The sequence below is a fragment of the Amblyomma maculatum genome, chromosome 8 (genome assembly GCF_055883805.1).
Source record: "Amblyomma maculatum isolate TAMU_Amacu chromosome 8, ASM5588380v1, whole genome shotgun sequence".
Lineage (NCBI taxonomy): Eukaryota > Metazoa > Arthropoda > Arachnida > Ixodida > Ixodidae > Amblyomma > Amblyomma maculatum.
In genome coordinates, this window is record NC_139351.1 from 120,873,631 (window position 1) to 120,893,733 (window position 20,103).

Sequence of the window (20,103 nt, forward strand, 5' to 3'; positions counted from 1 at the left end):
AGCGTGTGAAAACTATGGGAACTCACTCACCTCCTTTGACACCGCTCACGCTCAGTGACGTCAGAGTAAATCACATTTAATCGCATGATTAAAGAAACTTCATCATCAACCCAAATATTTCGGTGACCCTTCGAAAGCAATTGATACCTAATTACAAAGAGCTAATAAATCAATTGCCTCTAAGCGCAGTCAATGGCGCCATCATGACAGCATATGACGCGCTATATATACATGTATTTGAAGGCGAGGTAGTAACAATGGCCAGTTTCCTGAAGCACACGTACTGTATGCCGCTGATAACGGGTCATCTCGTCTGGCAACCATAGACTCGGCGCCACGCCTCCACTGCGGTCGCGATCGAAGTCCCGCGGGCCCTGCTGGCGCCAGCCCGCCTAGTCCGCGAGGGGGCTGGGTATACGTCTGAGCAACAACGTAGCAACACCAAGCGGCGTCGATTCCCGCGCAACACAGGTGAGCAGACCACCTGGGCGAGAAAAAAATCTGCGACGCAGTCGGCCCCGTTATCGGACGCCCTTTAGAGCACGACAACACGTAAGCCGCCTCTCCACACCCTCTCAAGCAGAAAACATTCGCGTACCGGCGGCACAGCTGGAATAGGTACTGCGCTGCGCGCTGCGACCAGCCTGCATGCTGTTTTGAAGCCGCCGATCAGTTTCTGGTCCCTGTGTATGCGAGGATTCCGATGCGCAGCTGCATGTGCTGTGCTCTCGGCAGTCAGTGGCTTGAGTCATGGAGCTTGAAAAACAGTTGCAGTGGCTGATCTATATTCGGGTTCAGGTGTTCGGCCTCAAGCACCGAGTCAGGTTGTAACACTCCTAGCAAACAACGCTAACGCGAGGCCGGACGGAAATTTAGACGAAACAAACCATATCTGCAAACAGCGTGTATATACGCTGTTTGCCCAAGTTAGCCCCTGTCCTCGTCTTAGTGCGTTCCACGTTGCGTCAAATGGGTTTGGGACATTATCTGGAGATAGGAGTCTTCAATATTGCGCATATTTACTGCAAACTATATGGTCTCCGCATGTCCGAGAGGGAATGTTACGCGAGTATAGGCGCTGCAGCCAGAGTAGGAACGAAAAGCATTTTACTGTTCATGGGTCGTCTTCGAAACGAATAGTCTTTTTCACGTATACAATGGCATATCTCATAACGATAAAAGGCATTACATCACATTTTATTTTATCTGTCCCTTGGAGGCTCAGGGAGAAAGAGAGATGAGATGTGGTTATCACGTGTGGAGATTTATGCCGTATGGCGGCTTAGTTTTTTCTGTGTCAGTCGGGTAGTTAGCAAGTTTGAAAATTTGTTACTCAGACGAACGGTTCCAAAATGGCGCAGTTGTTCTGGCCGAATACCGTGCCTATAGTCTGAATTGTTGTACTCTATTATACTGCGCGTTTGTAGCACACTGATAAACACAGTTTGCTGATTGCATTATTTGGAACCAAACAAATACGCAACCCAAAAACGTGTTGTCGCTATCCAAGAAAACGAAGTAAAAACGTTGTACGGTTCTGCGGCAGAGACTTGCAAAGTATGTTATGTAAGTAGGGAGTATTTTCCCATGCGATGGTTTCTCGTGTGGCTGAGTGTTTATTCGATTCTCATACCTGCTTAAGCATTTATTGAAAAACACATGATGCAGCGTGATGAAAAAGAAACGCGCGGTTTCCAAAATATCGCATTCTCGGGTCGTACTTGACATCAAATTTTTACGACTCCTCTCTCTTTCTTGTCATCATCCTGTCCAACTGCTTTCAAGTGTAAATGCTTTAAAGCCTTTTGCGACAGAGCTGAAATAGAAACGCATCCTTTAATGCAAGAAGCGCCTTACTTATTACGTAAACTCCTTCTGCATATTGCCCAACTGTCTGTGTCAAAACGCCATTGGCGTCAGTGCTTTCTTAAGAAAAACTGCCCCGGCCGACGCAAATACAGAAGATGCAGTTAAAAAGCACAGCCGCTGTCCGATCAATATAGCTCCCTTGTGGATCCTCCAAATATGCCCTTCTACGGTGCTTCTCTTTACAGTTTTCTGGGGCTCACGGCTTTGAAAACTGACGACGTTAGAGCTCCGAACGCTTAAGCGTTGATCTCGGCCTTGAGTCTGCGTGGAAATAAACAAGTAAGGTTTGATTTAGCGGCTGAACGCGGCATGCACAAAAAGGGCAGCTGGTTAAATAACCTGGTTCGGGATGAATCAACGGCTTAATAGTCGTAATGTCCAAATAGTACTGCAGCTACCATCCCCGTTAACACCAAACTTTCATTCGCTATGTTGTGGCGATGATAAGGACGCTTTTTCTTAATATCTGCACCGTACTAAGCAATCGATAGTGTCTTCGCTCGTTATTGTAGTTAAAATCGATGCTGCTGGTTAATGGCTTCAATATGGACTCGCTATAGATGGCCAACAGATTATTCTCCATAAATACATATTATATAAATATCAGGTAGAAGACCTTCATCATTAATTGCACAGTTATGTGTCATACCGGAACTATCTCGCCCCTCGTAAGAGTAGTCAACGGCGCTCTACGGGTAAATAGCAAGCATGTGACGCACACCCTTAACGCGTGGGCTAAGCGTGGTGCGAATATCCTCCCCCGAGGTCTTCATCCACCTCGTTATTTAGGCGGAAAGACAGCATCACATCGTCTTCGGTCCGTGCCGTCACGCGTAGCTATAATTGCCAATTTACGCCTGATTTAATTACTCTCAGTAAGGTTCTAGTCGTCAAAACTCTGTGGAAAAACACCCACGGCGCCTCGTTTATCGTCGTAGTGTGTACCCGCATGCTATCGCCGTAATGTGCCTGAGTGGGTTCGCTTGCAACGATAACCAACGCCACAGCATTCCCGTCATTTTCCTCTGGCTGTATTTATCACCTATTGTGCTAGGATATGACCCTACCAAGCTACTGGCGTGCCAGCATTAGTGCGCTGTGTACAGACTGCGAAACGCCAGGCGTTATGCGAAGAAACTTATGAAATCCCACGAAAAGCTGCATGGTGAGCGTGTTATAGTCTCAGGTATGTTATTCGAAAAAATATTTGCATTCGTCGTCAGTGGCGATGGTGTAATGAACTAGCCTAAGCATTCGTTGTTCACTACTAAAAAAAAAACAAGGAGGGTTTTTTTATCGTCTTCTTTCCTTCGTCGTTCCATTTCTAGCTTTCCCTAATGGACACATTGGTAGACGTCGGGTAAACCACGTGCGAGAGATAAAGCTACGCTGATTATTCTAGCCACAGAGAAAGCCGTAGCTGATGTATTACTATAGCGATTCCAAGTTTCCATCGTCAGTTACATACCATGGGCGACGTGTACGACTCATGACGTCATAAAAGTCAGAAGAAAACAGTAACACGAACTGAGTTGTACTCCACGCCAAAGACAGACATCACCCCCCCCCCCTTTCCCAAATGTAGTATCCAAGTGACCATATTGTAAATATAACGCATATTAAGGCACCTTTTCGTTTACCCTTATCGTTTAATCACCGTGCACTAAACACATTGTATAGAAGACAGCCGTATATTTAACAGTGAAGAGAGTGGTGTTTGCACTTCTTTGCCTGCTTTTTTTTTCTCTCTCTCTCTCATTTGTTTGGATAAGACAAAGTATGCACCATCCGCATAATTTCCGGTACTCCGGATGCCAGCATAACAGCCTCGTCGCAAAAGCGTGTCCCGTTTACTTTTGACACGTACTTGGCAAAGAGCAAGCGTCAACATCGATTGGTGGCCGTCGCGCCGTCGGAAAAACCCCCGGCGTCAGTTGCCCTCCCCGCCGGAATCCAATACCCCCCAAACGCGAACTTAAAAATAATTTTGTTCTTCCTAGGCGTGCACTCCTTTTCATAAAGCATAACAACGGTGTGTATATTTGGTCTGTGAGACGAGTGCCTTGCTGAAAATGAGTCACTTGACGCACGTGCTCGTCGTTGATCGATCGGTAGGGAAGCAAACATCACGTAGCAGCTATAGACCAACACCGATCTGTGACGTAAGCGCGATGCGATGGCGGTTCTGTCGCCAGGCTGGGCCGGTTGGAGGTGAAAACTAGGCTTAGCGCCCATATGAATACAAGGACCCGAAAAGTTTTAAAGCAATAAACAAAACTACGTGATCCGCATGAGCATTTTGGGGGTGTCTGGATTCCCAACATAGATTATTCGGGGAGTTTTAAAGATAGACCGGCTCCGCAATGACGCAGCATACTTCTTCAAAGCGCTACCCAATATTTAACGACCGGCCACCACTTCTGGTGCTCTGCGAAACGAAAAAAAATGTTGCGGTAAGTTGTGTTTACGTGTGTTTTTATGGGTCGCCCTCCCAACTAGCACCTCCGTACGATTCGCGACGTTTTAAAAATACTTTGCTTCGCTAATGAGATTTCATACTTTCACAATCTGTTCTAGGATGTTCATGGTTGCTCTGTGCTAAATAAAGACATCATATGTGCCCTGTGAAATGAGAAAACTGCTTAGAAATATTTCGGTTCCATGTATTCCTATGGGCGCTAACCCTATTTTTCACCCCCAGTCGGCTACGACACCGCGATCGCCCCCTTTGTTTTTAAACACGGTGTTGGTCTATACGTGCTCGCCTTCCGAGTTGGCAACGCATTGCTGATTATTAGGTTTCTGTCTTGCATTTCTGTTATTGATGATTCTCGTTTTATTTTTATGCCGTCGTTTGTGAGACATTGTATAACTTATATCAACGCTACTGTCTGCTTCTCTGTTCATATTTTTGTTTCTCCCCTTTACGCTTCAATGTTTAATTTTGTGTTTTCTATTTTTGCAAAGATTCGTATGCTTTATCTGTTTTGTTGTAGTTTCTTGTAATTGTGGTTTATTTGTTTACTTTTGATTGCATGCCTGTACCCCCCCCCCCCCCCCCCCACCTATGCAATACCCTCGAACTGAAGGCCCTTAGGGATATGTTGTATAAATAAATATACTGTTTATTATTCCTGCACAAGATTAAGCTGTGAAGGAGGCTTTTTTTCTCTCTTTCAAGCCAGATGCTTATGCGTGTATTTGTGAATATCTCTCTTTCTCTCAAGCCTGATGCTTATGTGTATATTTGCGAATCTCTCTATTTCTCTCTCTCAAGCCTGATGCTTATGCGTATATTTGCGATTCTCTCTCTCTCTCTCTCTCTTTCTCTCTCTCTCTCTCTTGCTTGCACTTCGTGGACGTGTCTGCATTATTGCTAGCGAGGCTAAATTACCCATCCTTAAATGTTCATGCTAAATAATTTCTATTATGTGACTTCATTTTTCATTTTAGTATACAGCCGTCAGTATGCTTAACACGAATGTTCGATCACGTGGGCCGGACGGAAATTTACATTTCTCAGCACCAGCCGTCATATCCGAGATCGTGCTGTATGATGTGTTTGGGGCCGGTGAAAATTTTGGATGCCACTAGCCACCTTTCCAGGATGTCATACCTATCGGCCAACGCTGATCGGAGCTTAAATCGTCGAGGTCGCGAGCTCGAGTATTTGGATTAAATGTGCCGACGGCTGTACTTGTTCTCGCTCACTACGAATTCTCCAACATGCTGGAGACTACTGAGTTCGGAAGCGTTCTTTGAGCGCAACTCCGAGATTGCGGGGCACCTTTTAATAATGAGTCAACACGGGGATATTGTAAGATGCTGTTATGTACACGTTAACGGGAACGTGCTAAGCTTACGATGCGTGTTAAAAAGGTGTTATTAAAGTAATTAGGTCCGCCATAGAAAACCAATCTGCATCATTTTGAAATTCATTGCTTGGGCACTGTGGATAATTGTATATAACTTTATGATCATATTGTTAGAAACGATTCAAGATTCTAATGCGTCGCGAAATTTTTGTTTCTCGAGATTGTACTGCGCTAACAATGAGTAGTGGTTAACTATAAGACCTCCGGAGGAAGCCAATCAAAAAATTGCTGAGATTCAAAATGGCTGACCCTAGTTTAAAGAGCGGAAGCTTGATCAAGCATGGTCAGAAAAGGCTTGCTGTGAGTTAACTCATCCAAGCAGAAGAATCAGCTAGCGCCGCCTGATGCAAAGAAAAAAATTAGAGGGTCTATTAGACGTCTCTTAAAAGGAGAATGGCGAAAGTCTAGCCTTCCTCTCCTATTGTTTGCCTCTTACTGGCATTCATTGCAGTGCTGCATATAATTATATCTGGTTTACAGGAAAGAAAAGGCGCAGTATCTATCACACACTCTCCGGCAAGTGTGTGTGTGGACGACACACCATCGCTCCTGTCGCGTGGAGTTCCTTGGCGCGCGTTCAAATGTGGGATTGCAGATGGTAGGAACGCAGATGGTAGGAATCTCGCGCACAGTCGACAGATCTCGAGAACGGGATTTCGTTCCATAAGCCTAGAAAGGCTGCAGTCTCCTCGCGCCGCACCTGAGTCCCCTTCTCGGAAGGACATGACCTTCAGGTTTGGCATGGGAGAAGTAGGGCTTCCGCTCTATATGTATTTCCCAGATAATGTTGGAAGTTACCGTTTGTCTCCCTGTATATGCTGGGCCCTGCAGGGCATGCAGACCAATTAACCCGAACACGACTTCTGAGACAGTAAACATAGGAAGTTCAGAACTCTTTTCTGCAACTGTCACTGCCTAAGCACTACAGGACTATACGCGGCTATACCATACAGCACTCACCTGTCATTAGCCGATACTAAACAGCAGCCCGTTGAAACGGCCCGTTCTTGCCACCCGCAGGGTCGTCTGTAATAAAGTACTGCACCCGCTTGGAGGTTCCGGATGCACTGCCGGTGACATGGCCAGCGAAGACGTTGCGGCGGCGTCCCGGGCGCGCGAGCTGTGGTTCAGCGCGACGCGACCGGAGGACGACGACCGGGGCTCGTGCAGCGAGAGCACGCGCGACTCCTGGTGGAAGGTGATCTGTGAGCGGTACAGCCAGCCCTCGCGACACCACCACAACCTGGACCACTTGAACCACATGGCCGAGCTGCTGGCCGAGTATGCCGACCAGCTGAGCAACCCCAGGGCCGTCGCCCTGGCGCTCTTCTTTCAGTAGTAAGCACCGGATTTCCAGCTCCTATAATTATTAAAGATTAGCACGCTAACTTTTGTCAGAGTACTTGCAGGTGGGACTGATTGAAGTGGTCAGTTATGACAGAGTGACGAACGCGCAGTTAATTTAGGATGGTTCGTAAACGTGTAAACGTAACGGGCTACTATAGAATGCCCGTAGTGAACAGACCTTTTTAAATAGTCGAGAGCTGCCGCTATATTGGTCACTGGGCTGTGCTCATACAAGAAATGGGTCCAGGGTAAACTACCCCACGCTGCTCCCATGGCTGCTGCTGCATATAAAAAAAGAAAAAAAAAAGATAAATACGCATGCGCTGAGCGTCGTGAAGAAGGCTGATCTGAATTAGTTAATAGCTAGCGTGACAGTTGTATTTTGTATTTGTATTTGTAACCCTTCTTCTATCTTTATTTCCTAATATGATTATGCGGAACCAACGATGTGCGGAACCTTATACATGACCTAAAGCTACACATGTACGCATAACATATCAGACAAATCAGATGAAAAAAAAAATAATAATAAATAATAAAAACGTTCAGAATGACAATACGTGTTAAACCAATTTCAACAGCGCTGTTATTATGTAAGCGATGTACAGGCACAGGTAGTCGATAAAGTTATAGTAACAGACAAAACGAGTAGAAAGCTTTTCTTTCTCTTTTTTTTTTGCCTCCCAGTCAAAGAACATTGTATATCTGAAAGGAAAATAATGTCGTGAAGAGGGCACTAACTAGCAAAGCCGTCCATCATCCTATTCCGGAACTATTTTTTGTTTCTTTAGATGCAAGGACACGTCCTATTTGAATAATAATAATAATAATAATAATAATAATAATAATAATAATAATAATAATAATAATAATAATAATAATAATAATAATAATAATAATAATAATAATAATAATAATAATAATAATAATAATAATTGGTTCATAGGAAGGGAAAGGCGCAGTATCTGTCACACTTGCTTTTGTAGAGACCTGAATCGCGCCGTAGGGGAAAGGAGGAAGGTGGGAGTTAAAGTGGAAAGGGAGAATTAGGAGCCGTAGTATGGAGAGCTACGGAGTAATTTCGACCACCTGGGGATCTTTAACGTGCGCTGACACTGCACAGCACACGGACGCCTCTTCGTTTCGCCTCCATCGAAACGCAGCCACCGAGGTCGGGTTCGAACGCGGGTACTCCGGCACAGTAGTCGGGCGTCTTATCACTGCACCATCCCGGTGAGGCTCTAATTGAACAGCTGATTAAAATAAAGCTGAATAGCTTTACTCGTTTATCCGCATTTAGAAGACACTCATGGTAGAACAAATTTTTTCAGCACCGACAAAATCACTCTGCTTAGAATTTCTAATTATAAAATTATTCGAAAGAATATTTACTGAAAACAACCGTCAGCAGCAACGCCATAACGTTAGGGACTAATCAATTCCTTAAATGCAGGGTAGTCTCACCTGTGCATTATATGTTACATTGAATGGAAAGTTTTTGCAATTCTGTTTAGCGCATTAAGGTTATACTTGCGCACATATAGTACGGGAGGATTAGATCTCAAGGCCTGTAGGCATTACAGATGGGAGTCAGCAAGTAGCTATACAAAAAAAAAGTGCACACATATTTATGTAAGCTGGAACATCGCGAGCCTGCTCTGGTACAGTGCACTTAACTGTTCAAAATGCGTGAGTATAGCTTAAACGACGATAAAATTATAAGACAAGACAGAGTAAGGCCACTTTGTCTAGGTTTTATAAGATTCCATCTCACAAGAAACATGTACTAATCGCATGCGCACGCAGGTTAGAAAAAATACACACAAAAACTATTAAAATAAAGTAACAAAAATAAAATATCTTCACTGTCGAATTGTTCTCTACCTATGCAGCATCGAGTACGACCCGAAGTCTCAGGAAAGCGAAGAGCGATGCATCGAAGCCTTCCGAAAATTCGCCGAGGAGGCACGAATACCCACGGTGAGTTCGCGCATCGTCGCGCTTTAGATCTATGGGCTATTTATCTTTTTTTTTTTTTTTTTTTTTTTTTTTTTTTTTTTTTTTTTCAGGAGCGTGAACGCGACGGGAGGTGGTTACTCTGATTTCTCAATTTTCGAGCCGTTTCAAGGTATAAAGATAGCGGAACCACTTCCGTGTCGGCACTGTTCGTTCAAGCGTTGCCCTCGGCCGCTATAAATAATTCCCACGACCGGCAAGCGTCAGACAGTGGCAACATGGGGTGGAACATTGTTGACCATAGCCTTCCCACAGAACGTTCATTTTATTGCACGATAGGCAGCAAGCAGTATAGGAGGGCACGCTTACTTTCAACGATTGCTCCCCAAGTAGTGCATATGAAAAGTACGCGCTTCAACCCAGCTTAATTCGGAACTAAACCTGCACGAAACCTGTCAACACGGAGCGATGGCAGCACGCATGGCACCCAACGTGGTGACCTCGTCTCGCACTGACCTTTTTCGCGGTTTCGCTTAGTAACACTTTGTAGGTGAAAAGATAACATCCATTTGTCCTATTTCAGTTCGGACAGAGATGATTCTCCGCCCAGCCCGAACTAGTGACAGGCACCTGTTTGTAACTTTTGTTTCTGCTGTTAGCGAGGTGGTTCACTACTTTCCGAGCCTCTTAAAGGTGCGGGGCATGTTCTGAACGATTCCTTGCCACCGGCAGTGTAGCACACTCTGCAATATGGCCCAGGGTTAACAATGCACTGCTCTTAAGAGTAGCACAAATAGCTGTGCTGTGTGCGCGAGCAAATCAGTCTTTTGTGTGTGTGTGTGTGTGTGTGTGTGTGTGTGTGTGTGTGTGTGTGTGTGTGTGTGTGTGTGTGTGTGTGTGTGTGTGTGTGTGTGTGTGTGTGTGTGTGTGTGTGTGTGTGTGTGTGTGTGTGTGTGTGTGTGTGTGTGTGTGTGTGTGTGTGTGTGTGTGTGTGTGTGTGTGTGTGTGTGTGTGTGTGTGTGTGTGTGTGTGTGTGTGTGTGTGTGTGTGTGTGTGTGTGTGTGTGTGTGTGTGTGTGTGTGTGTGTGTGTGTGTGTGTGTGTGTGTGTGTGTGTGTGTGTGTGTGTGTGTGTGTGTGTGTGTGTGTGTGTGTGTGTGTGTGTGTGTGTGTGTGTGTGTGTGTGTGTGTGTGTGTGTGTGTGTGTGTGTGTGTGTGTGTGTGTGTGTGTGTGTGTGTGTGTGTGTGTGTGTGTGTGTGTGTGTGTGTGTGTGTGTGTGTGTGTGTGTGTGTGTGTGTGTGTGTGTGTGTGTGTGTGTGTGTGTGTGTGTGTGTGTGTGTGTGTGTGTGTGTGTGTGTGTGTGTGTGTGTGTGTGTGTGTGTGTGTGTGTGTGTGTGTGTGTGTGTGTGTGTGTGTGTGTGTGTGTGTGTGTGTGTGTGTGTGTGTGTGTGTGTGTGTGTGTGTGTGTGTGTGTGTGTGTGTGTGTGTGTGTGTGTGTGTGTGTGTGTGTGTGTGTGTGTGTGTGTGTGTGTGTGTGTGTGTGTGTGTGTGTGTGTGTGTGTGTGTGTGTGTGTGTGTGTGTGTGTGTGTGTGTGTGTGTGTGTCCGGAAATTTCGGCATGAAGGGTTCTGTAATTTTGAATACGCATTTCTGGCATAGCGATGCCCAATTATCCTGTGTTATAGACTTTTTATTCTCCTTTTTTTTTTATGATCGTGAGAGTTTGTTTTCCATTCGTATGCCATGCATATTGTCTTTTCTTGGGGTCATTAAAGAGAGAATTCTATATCTACACTATGATGTGGTACGATAAAGAAGGAGGAATAAATGTTATGAAATGCATATTATGCAGACCATCCTAAAACTGTCATTTTTCCCTAATTGTGGAAAGAGCGAAGTCGGCGTGTAAAAGTAAGCTTGATTCTCGGACGCGAACTCGTTGTTCCGTTTTACGTTGCTCTCGTCTACACATCGACATGCACGAATGCATATGTGTATATATATATATATATATATATATATATATATAAACATTACTAATTTCTGTGATTACCCAAGTAAACATTAATTTAAAAAAATAAAAAAAAAGAAAAAAAAGAAAAAGAAGACATACAGTACCATCCCCAACGCTTTCCTTGGCCTCGCCGACTGTTGGCTTCTTTCCTTCATGTATTATAACGAGCACCCTCATTTCCCCTTGATATATATATATAAAGTACGTTTTGCGCTGTTTTACGATGCTGAATTAAGCTTTCCGGAACCATCCTCAGTCTTGACAAAAGTGGCCAGCGGAAACAACAAAAGGCCCATAGCAATGGCTTCGGGCTTTAGTTCTTACAAACAGTGCAGTGGCGTTTTTACGTACGCCTCTATCAAATGCCGCCCGGCAAGGATCGAACCCACACCCTTGGACTTTTAGCAGTCGAGCGCCACAACAGCTGAGTCAGAGTGTCACGTCAGCACTTTGGTGTCCCATGGAACACGACAAGGTTTGTGTCTCGGTTGAGCAACACATGCAGAAGACCCATTGTGGTGGCTCAGTGGTCTTCTAGCTGCTGAGTACGATTAAGTTCGTGGCTTCAGACAGCGTCTCCGTCGGCTGCACTGGAAGCTAAAAACAAAGATTTCTATTATTGTTAAAGCGTCCCTGACAGTCGATCCTCGAAAAAGCAACAGAACTGTGTCAAAAATACGACAAAATATTCTGTAGTTCGGTCGTAACCATCAGAAGTTTCTGTAGTTTTGTATTTCTGTGGTCTGCAGTCCTTTTCTGTTGTAGCTACAGAAAATTCGGACGTTGCTACAGAAATATGTCGTCACAACAGGTTCACTGTCGAAAACCGCGCGAAAGTTTTGTTGTGACAACCGAAAATATTCTGTTGTTTTTCCGACTGAGCGAGGACCTCCACCTCATTTCAGTTTACCTCCCGTCACCCGTCGGAACTTATTAATTTAAGGGGGGGCGGGGGGGGGGGGGGTCGTGTATTGCTTCTTCCAATTGATCATCCGGAGTAACCCGACAGGCTACTCCACACGGATGGTTTTTTTGCTAGGACTCCGAGCTGTACCTGTCTGTGACGGAGCTAATCCAGCTGACCAAGCTGCACAGCACGGACGAGCACAAGCAGGAGGGCATGTACGGCCGAGAGGACAAGCACTTCTTCCTCGACTTCGACATGTGCGTGTTGGGAAGCAGTCCTGCGGGTAAGTGGCTGTAGTTGTATAGCAAATAAATGCAAGTTTCTTTGTAGCGAAAACTTTTGTTAGATTGGATTAGCCATCTGGCTTTTCATTCTGCCGTGAAATCTACAGCGCCAGCCAAAAGACTTCTGTGATTTCACTAATTACCTGCCCATAGTGGTACATGTTAAAGTTAAAGCTCAGCTACTTTTGTCATCTGATGAGAAGAGAGGAGTCGCTGGAGAAAGATTTGATGTTGGGAAAGGTTGAGGGTCACCGAACGCGATGGTTAGATGGCATCCTCGAGGCGCTGCAGATGAAGTTATGTGATGTTAGGAAGATAGAGATCGGAAAGCGTGGCGTGACATGGTCCATAGGGTCACGAAGGGTCGGACACGACTGAATGACTGAACTGAACTGAACTAAGTGGTACATGGCAATGATACTGAATATAGTATTCAAGTAACTTAAATTCAGATCAGTTACCACCTTCCACCGTGGGAAGATAGCAAAGCGGAGATAATACAGTCCCGGCTAGAGGGAAGAGAAGTGGGGCGCGAAGACCGAATGATCCACCTACCACGGACGGAAGGATGGATGGCCTTTGTGTCTTGGTGTCTTGGGAACATATGGAGCGGGCAGGCAGTGCGCAGCTGACAGATGGTTGTATGGCTGAATGCAGTGCTGTATAGATAAACCAAATGTATACCATCTTTTCTGACTCGTGTGCTAAGCCGGTAAGCCTCGCTCTATTAATATTTTTATTGAGCTAATGGAAGGAGACCTAAAATTTCCTTGACCGGAGCTCGTGCTCGGAAGACAAAATAAAGGCTACCAAGCCAGTTTCTCGACGACGTACAAGGGACCGGCTCCGGGCGGATACGTATTCGACGGGCACAACCGTTCGGAGTATCCAAACTATGGAAAGCGTGGAGGTTAAATGGGCAGGAATACTCAAAAAATTTTCCCTCCGAGTTTTCCGTTCTGAAGACTAGTACAGGCGTGTATACTGATGTTCACCTGAATGACGAGGATTTCTAAGTGGCTCCTCCAGATGCCACGAACAGAGATGACTTTTTAAGCTTCGGTCCAGGCAGTCTCCTGCCGACAATTGTCTCCCCTCCTCAGATATTTTCCCAAGAAACCTCCTTTCCTTTTCGCTTTCCTTTCTGCACTAAGATTAAAGCGTCATCGTAGAAGTGCGACAGTGGTACAGGCACCACACTCTAGGAAACGCAGTATCGGCGTTGACGTTGTGAGCGAAAACATCATGAGCAGGCATCTGGCAATTGGTATAGTTAGCAGGGGACGTGGCTAGTCACTGATTGGTCATCGAATGTGACGTCACCGAATGTGACGTCACAAGACCGCATGCCTTGACCTAGATGACAGGTGCTGCCACCTGGCTGGCTTCTTCTTTGATACGGGAAGGTGAGACCGCGAACGAAACGCACGGGACCTTCGAATCCCCAGTCAAACACGCTACCCCTATAGGTCCCGCAGCATGTCCGTGTGTCCTGATTAAAGCTGAGATTTATAGCTATGTCGAGGGGGCTATGCACTGTGGGCTTTTAATGGGCTTTCACATAGTAGCTGACGACTGCATTCTACTGAACGTGTGTGAGGTAACTGGTGCACAAATTAAGATAGTACTAATTAGGCGAGCGTGAAATTGTAAATATGTACGCGAACGCGGGTATGCAAGCCTGAGCCTCAGGCAGAAGCTATTAATACTGCCGCATTTCACCCTTAATGGCGGAGTTTAAGTGTCTATTATATATTTTATAATTTGCTCTACCAGCTTTCGCTGTCTCATTTACCTTCTGCCTCAAGAACGGAGGCTCCATTTCACAGCAATATAAAACTGAGCATGCGCACTTTTTGTCTACTCTTACAGAATACAAAGACTACACAGAAAAGGTGCGTCAGGAGTACAGCTTCGTTCCTGATGCCGTCTACAGGAGCCTTCGGTCGAAAGTAAGCCCTCGTATACTTTGTTATATATCTGATGCTTCTGAGATGTTTTGTTACATGTGACCAAACTGAGCTAGAGAATCACATCTTGACGTTATCGGCTCCAGAAGATTTGGTGCATTCTCTCTGTACAACCGCCCAGCGGCGCTACAATCAGTCGCACTCTAACCATGCTGCTGTTCTTTTTCACACTTGTTTCGCTCCTGTATTATTTCTGTTTCACGCTTGTCACAACGTGTCTCACTCCTGATGCACGCTTGTTTTACTCTAACGTCACTCCTGTTCAATCCTGTGTCACTCCTGTGCACTCCCTATTTCCTCTTCTTTTACTCCTACTGCTATTTCCCGCTTCTTTCATTCACGTTGTATTCTTATGCCGGAGTGAGTTGATTCCAGTGACTATATTGAGTGCGGCCGACCGGTGCTGCCGAGTGAGCGAACATAAGCATGAGGGCTCATTCCTAACTCCGATGCTTCCCTAGTTAGGCGCCTTGGTCATGTGATTGAAGTTTGGTTCATTGGCAGACTAACAGTTGCCGTTTCAGAAGCGAGTTCTCTAAGCTATAATTAAAGAGTTCGCGCAACGGCATGTCACTGCGCCGAAGAAGGGCTAATTAAACAACCATACTTGTTTATGTAATTATCAGGAATCACTTCCAAAAGCTTTTCCGCTTACGCTTTTGAACAGCTTGAAAGACTCCTATTTCACCTATAGTCCAAACCGTTTAGGGCGATTCTTTAAGGTTTACTTGAATAAGTTATTTCTCGTCAAGGAATTACCCATAATAAATAATAAGCACTCATTATCTGTGTTACAGAAATTTTTGCGTTTCGAGCAAAATTTGATCATGATCAAATATCGAACCCGAGGACGTAGTTCGTAAAAGTAGCTCCACGGACTAAACTAACGCAACACGCCAACAGATGGCAGCGCGAGCCCGTCTTAATTAGCTTTAATAAACTATGAGAGACTTAAGTAAAACTAAGAGTTCTACTTAAGTTGAGGACAACCCAGAGGGCTATGGAACGAAAAATGGTAGGGGTAACATTAAGAGATAGGAAGCGTGCAGAGTGGGTCAGAGAAATAACTCAAATTACCGACATTCTAGTGGAAATTAAGAAGAAGAAATGGACATGGGCAGGACATGTAGTGCGAAGAGAGGATAACCGATGGTCGCTGAGGGTAACAAACTGGATTCCAAGGGAAGGAAAGCGTAGCATGGGGCGGCAGAAAGTTAGGTGGGCGGAGTAGATTAAGAAGTTCGCAGGGGTCAAGTGGATGCAGCTAGCAGAGAACCGGGTTAACCCGGTTGGTGGAGAAATATGGGAGAGGCCTTCGCCCTGCCGTTGGTATAGTCAGGCTGATGATGATGATGATGATGATGATGATGATGATGATGATGAAACTAGGAGAGGACGCGATATTCGTCGGATGATAGTGAAAATACTTCTATACTAGGCTAGGGTTGAGTCATGGGCAGTAAACTGTTTGTTGATAGTGTTATCACTATCTGCGTGAGGCTTCAGCAAGTGGACATAACCTGCAAAAAAATTAAAATGGGATTAACCAGGTGGGTTCTGCATCACGGTGCATAAAGATAGCTAACAAAGGTGGTTAAGACCATGACACACAATTCTCTCTTTTTTTTTACATAAATTTATTTCAGGCCACAACAGATTGATCTCGAGAACGGTACAAGTATGCAAAGTTCGCTAAAGGGAAACGAAATGAAGCGATTTATAAGCAATTTGAAAATGCACGCAAGAGTAGCCGACCACCCAAATTAGAAGAAAGGTTAAAAAGCTTGCATTAGAACTGTTCACTGTGTTTTGATGGAGTACAGTGCTTGCTTAGCGCTTTACACTCACACAGCTCGACAACGAACACGTAAAAAGACGGAGACACCACTAACCGCTGACTGCATACTAGTACATGTATAAAAGCGAGACAATTGAATTTAAAGCGTAAAATAATTTGTTGAGTACAGCCCGGTCGAATTGCTCTTCTTAATTGTCAAACATAGATTGTTTGAATTCTAGGCGTACGATAACTTTTGTCCAGTATCAAAAGGCGCAATTAATTAGGACTGAGACATTTCAGCTTAAAAGTTTCAATGCTACTCGATTAAAACTTCTGACGTCAACACCGTGGACTCTGTAATCATCGTCTTGAAACAAATGGCTGTATAGCACAGTCTCTGAGATCCGCAGCACAAACATTAGCCATTGCCATTGCACGACCAGGCGTGAAACACGTCATCAGCGATAGCAAAGCGGCGGTTAGAAATTTTAGCAAGGGTAGAGTCAGCAATCGTGCTGCAAAACTTCTGAACGAGTCGTCTCTCGCCGAAAGCGTGACCACAATCTGGACCCCAGCACACGCCGGTCTCGCCGGCAACGAGGCTCGGTTTCATACCACACACACATGCTCGCCCGCTCCTCGCTACCTCGGGGTGCTGCGGACGCCTCCACGACATCTAAAACCAAAGAATGTATAGGTACCTTTAGGGATGTAACCGACAACTTGAAGAAAGACCGGAGGATATATCCGCCACCGGTTAGATCCCTGAGTAAAAAGGAATCGTACGACTGGAGAAGACTCCAAGCTCGAAATTTCTTTTCGCCCCTGTGGAGGAGTTGGACGGGTGCCAGAGGGCGGAAGAGGGACGGTGCAGAAACCGAAATTTGTAAATTTTGCGGCCACGTGGCAACATTAGATCATATAATATGGAGATGCGTTCGTGCCCCAGGGCGCAACGCGATTAAAACTAGCGATGAATGGGAGACCACGCTAAGAAGCTCCGACGAAAAAACACAGCCATTCGCCGTCCGCCTGGCGGCCGAGGCTGATGACCTCTTCTCCTAGACGAGGCCGGGTGTCCTTTGGCCGCGGTGTGACAGACTGCCTCCCCGGACGCCTGCGTGCGGACACGTAGGTGGCTGCTGCACCATATTCGGCGGAAATAAATGTTCTTCCTCCTCCTCCTCCACGTCGACGCACGCAATTTACTTAAGAAATCTACCGGTTATGGCGACATCTGCAATTATTTGTCTTTCTATAAATGTTCAGTGAGAGTGGTCTCTATATTCTGCTAAAAATACCGCACTCTATCCACGCGGGCCAACTGATATTTACCTTCTGTTGCCTTCGGTGTGCTCCACCACTATATCATGTCTTTGACGCGTGTGAGGCATGTTTCATTGTTTGACTCTGCACAGGTCCTGCGGTCCTTTCTCCAGATCCCGAATATCTTCTCGACGGAGCCGTTCCGGAGAAAATACGAAGAGCGTGCCAAGAACAACATTAGGGCCGAAATCGCCGAGCTCGACACGTAACGATATCGGCTCTTCGAAAAAGAAAAGCCGAATAGAAAATAATTTGTATATGCGCTATATGTATATTCGCTTCCGTGTGCGTATGTGTTAACGGCGTTTGTCTGGCAATGCAATTACCATGTCGCATTCGCAGACTGACGCCGCCGATACAGATGGAGGAATGAGATCAATAACGTGGAGGAGAGCGAACGGGGCTATCTAGTTACTTTGACTTTACTTAGTGCGAGTCACACGAACATCATGCTCCGTTTGATTTATGGTCGAGATTGGAAAAGGGGGGGAGTACACGCTTTTTTGAGGAGCAGCCTTCAGTTGCAAAAATACATGCCAGGAGCACAGGTGATTCTTGCCCCATTGTGCCACTATCGCAAGCCTTAAGGACTTGAGCTTCGCATTATTTCAGCATTTACTCTATATTGTGCTTTTCAAAGTTCGAATTACTGAAATATGCGGCCAAGGATACTAGTGAGCGTGGAAATTTGTTCTCGAGGAGGGTAAAGAAAGGCTCCTCGCGTGAATCCGGAGGGCGATATCCTAACCCAACGTCATTATAGTTAAGGCGGTGATAAATGCAGTACAACCCACAAAATTTCAAACTACGGTATCGTGTCAACAGCGGGTAATTGGAACAATCGCTCATTGTTACGGTATCAGTTGTTTCCACGACGCCTTTGACAGTGAAGCACGTCACGCAGGGGCTGCGGCTGGGCCTTAGCTGGTTAGTTTGGCTTCACCACTTGACATAATGTGGCTTGAAAACTGAGCACGAAAAAGTGAAGGCGCAATCCACGTTCACCTGGTCACCCGGTTTCACAGCGCCCACGACGCCAGCAGGTGACCAAGACCGCGCAGCTGAACCAAATCCGCGATGGTAAAGAGAAGAGAGCCATTAGGACCAGCACCACATGCAGGATGCTGAGCTCCGCTTGATAAATCGAACGGTCCCCAAAGTTGAAGTCCGATATACTGCGAACACGTTCGTGGTTTTACGGTCAGTTTTCAGGGGGATAACGCTTATGTTCGCTATATCTGGTAATTCGAAATATCCGGGTTCGGTATCTCCTGGCCAGACTTTTGTGTAGTCGTTTTCGTGCCTCATGTGGACTAAACCACCTTACATGTCGCCATCGTTAGGCTGTTGAAAACGAAACATAATATAGGATATATTCAGTTCTGAATTATTTAACGCTCGTATAGGGATAACACGTGATTGGTCATGTCAAACACATAATTTAAAAAGAAACACGAAACCTAAAATGTGAGCGTTGCTCTTACAGGTCAAATAAACACGCTTTGTTACTCTTTTTGTCGTACCTTGTACTGTTGCCGCATACTCTGGCTAGCAACCTGCAAAACGCTGGCCACGAAATGGCCCGCAAAATGAAGTTCGACATACTACACTAATTTCGAATAGTTTTACAGTAGGTTTTCGGGGTGTCACTGCATGTGTTCGATATAACCAATAATTCGAAATATCCGATTTCTGTATACTCTGATTAGACTCTAGTGCAGATTTCTTTTTCATGCCCTACGTGAACACTGTTTACATGTTGCAGCCATTGTTCGGTTATTGAAACGGAAACATCATCTAGTATATTGATTTCTGAAATATTTAGCGCTTGTAGGAGGATAACACAGGATCGGTCATGTGCAACACATAATTTAAAAGGAAACATGCAACCTAAAATGTGGACGTTGTTCTTTATTGGCCAAATTAAAACGTTTTGTTATTTTCTTTTTTTTTCGTGTCGTGCACTGTTGTTACCACATGCTCTGGTTAGCAGCCTGAAAAGCACGGATCACTAGCTGTTCCTCACAATTGCGCTGAACCGCTGAACCAGCTGATAATAGGCGACATGCACTTCACTTATTGCTGAATAATAGTGTTTATAGCACTCCATATATATACAACGCAAAAGTCGCTATGGTAGGATGCAACTGTTAAAAAAAAAGCTGCAGTTAATAACAATGAGATGTGCATGTATCCCTGCGCTAATCCCAACAGGTAATGAAGTCCCTTTTTTTTTTTTTTTTCACGACATCAAACAAGCAAGGGGCATCAAACTTCTACAGAGCTTAAAATTTTGTCTCTATGCTATCTTTTTTAAGCAACCAGGAAAGATTTAACAACGAACTACCTTTTGTGAGGAGGAAAGCTGTGCAGGCGGTCACCGCAGACTCGAGTAGCTATATGGGACTACAGAACCTTCTATCGGTGTCAAGCTGTACCTGCCTGCAGTGTCTTATACATTTTTTTTTTTATTCTGCTTGATAGATATTGGTATATGGGCATTGTACAAAGCGAAAGCTGTTGACAACCTACCTTATAACTTGTAAGCTATTGAGGAACGCTGTCGACGGCAAGTAAAATCGATAGCGCTACTTGGCAATCAAAGTGTACAGATGTTGAAACATGAAATAATTAGAGTGCATTGTGTAAATCAGATCTGCGTAGAAAACTACAGCGGCTACTTACTGATTACGAGTGATTTTGATGGAATTGTTTTTGTTATGTCACCGGCGGCTTTACAACCTTGTAGATGCTAGCGGCAAGCTCTGTCGCATTT

General features: G+C 45.1%; 1 protein-coding gene across 4 annotated transcripts; it reads left to right on the plus strand.

Moving 5' to 3' along the window:
- Window positions 1-314: 314 nt before the first annotated feature.
- On the plus strand, window positions 315-18,840 carry LOC146182361 (uncharacterized). 4 transcript variants are annotated; one of them, XM_084577452.1, is made up of 7 exons: window positions 321-471; window positions 2,055-2,148; window positions 6,765-7,082; window positions 8,984-9,071; window positions 12,100-12,250; window positions 14,124-14,203; window positions 17,420-18,840. In XM_084577452.1, the coding sequence occupies exons 3-7, from the start codon at window positions 6,823-6,825 to the stop codon at window positions 17,534-17,536; spliced, it is 696 nt and encodes a 231-aa protein (XP_084433578.1). In that variant the 5' UTR covers window positions 321-471; window positions 2,055-2,148; window positions 6,765-6,822; the 3' UTR covers window positions 17,537-18,840. The 4 variants fall into 4 exon arrangements, with proteins under 4 accessions (XP_084433576.1, XP_084433578.1, XP_084433577.1 ...); XM_084577453.1 differs by lacking the exon at window positions 321-471 and adding an exon at window positions 514-552; XM_084577450.1 differs by lacking the exon at window positions 2,055-2,148 and having other exon boundaries at window positions 315-471.
- Window positions 18,841-20,103: the final 1,263 nt, after the last annotated feature.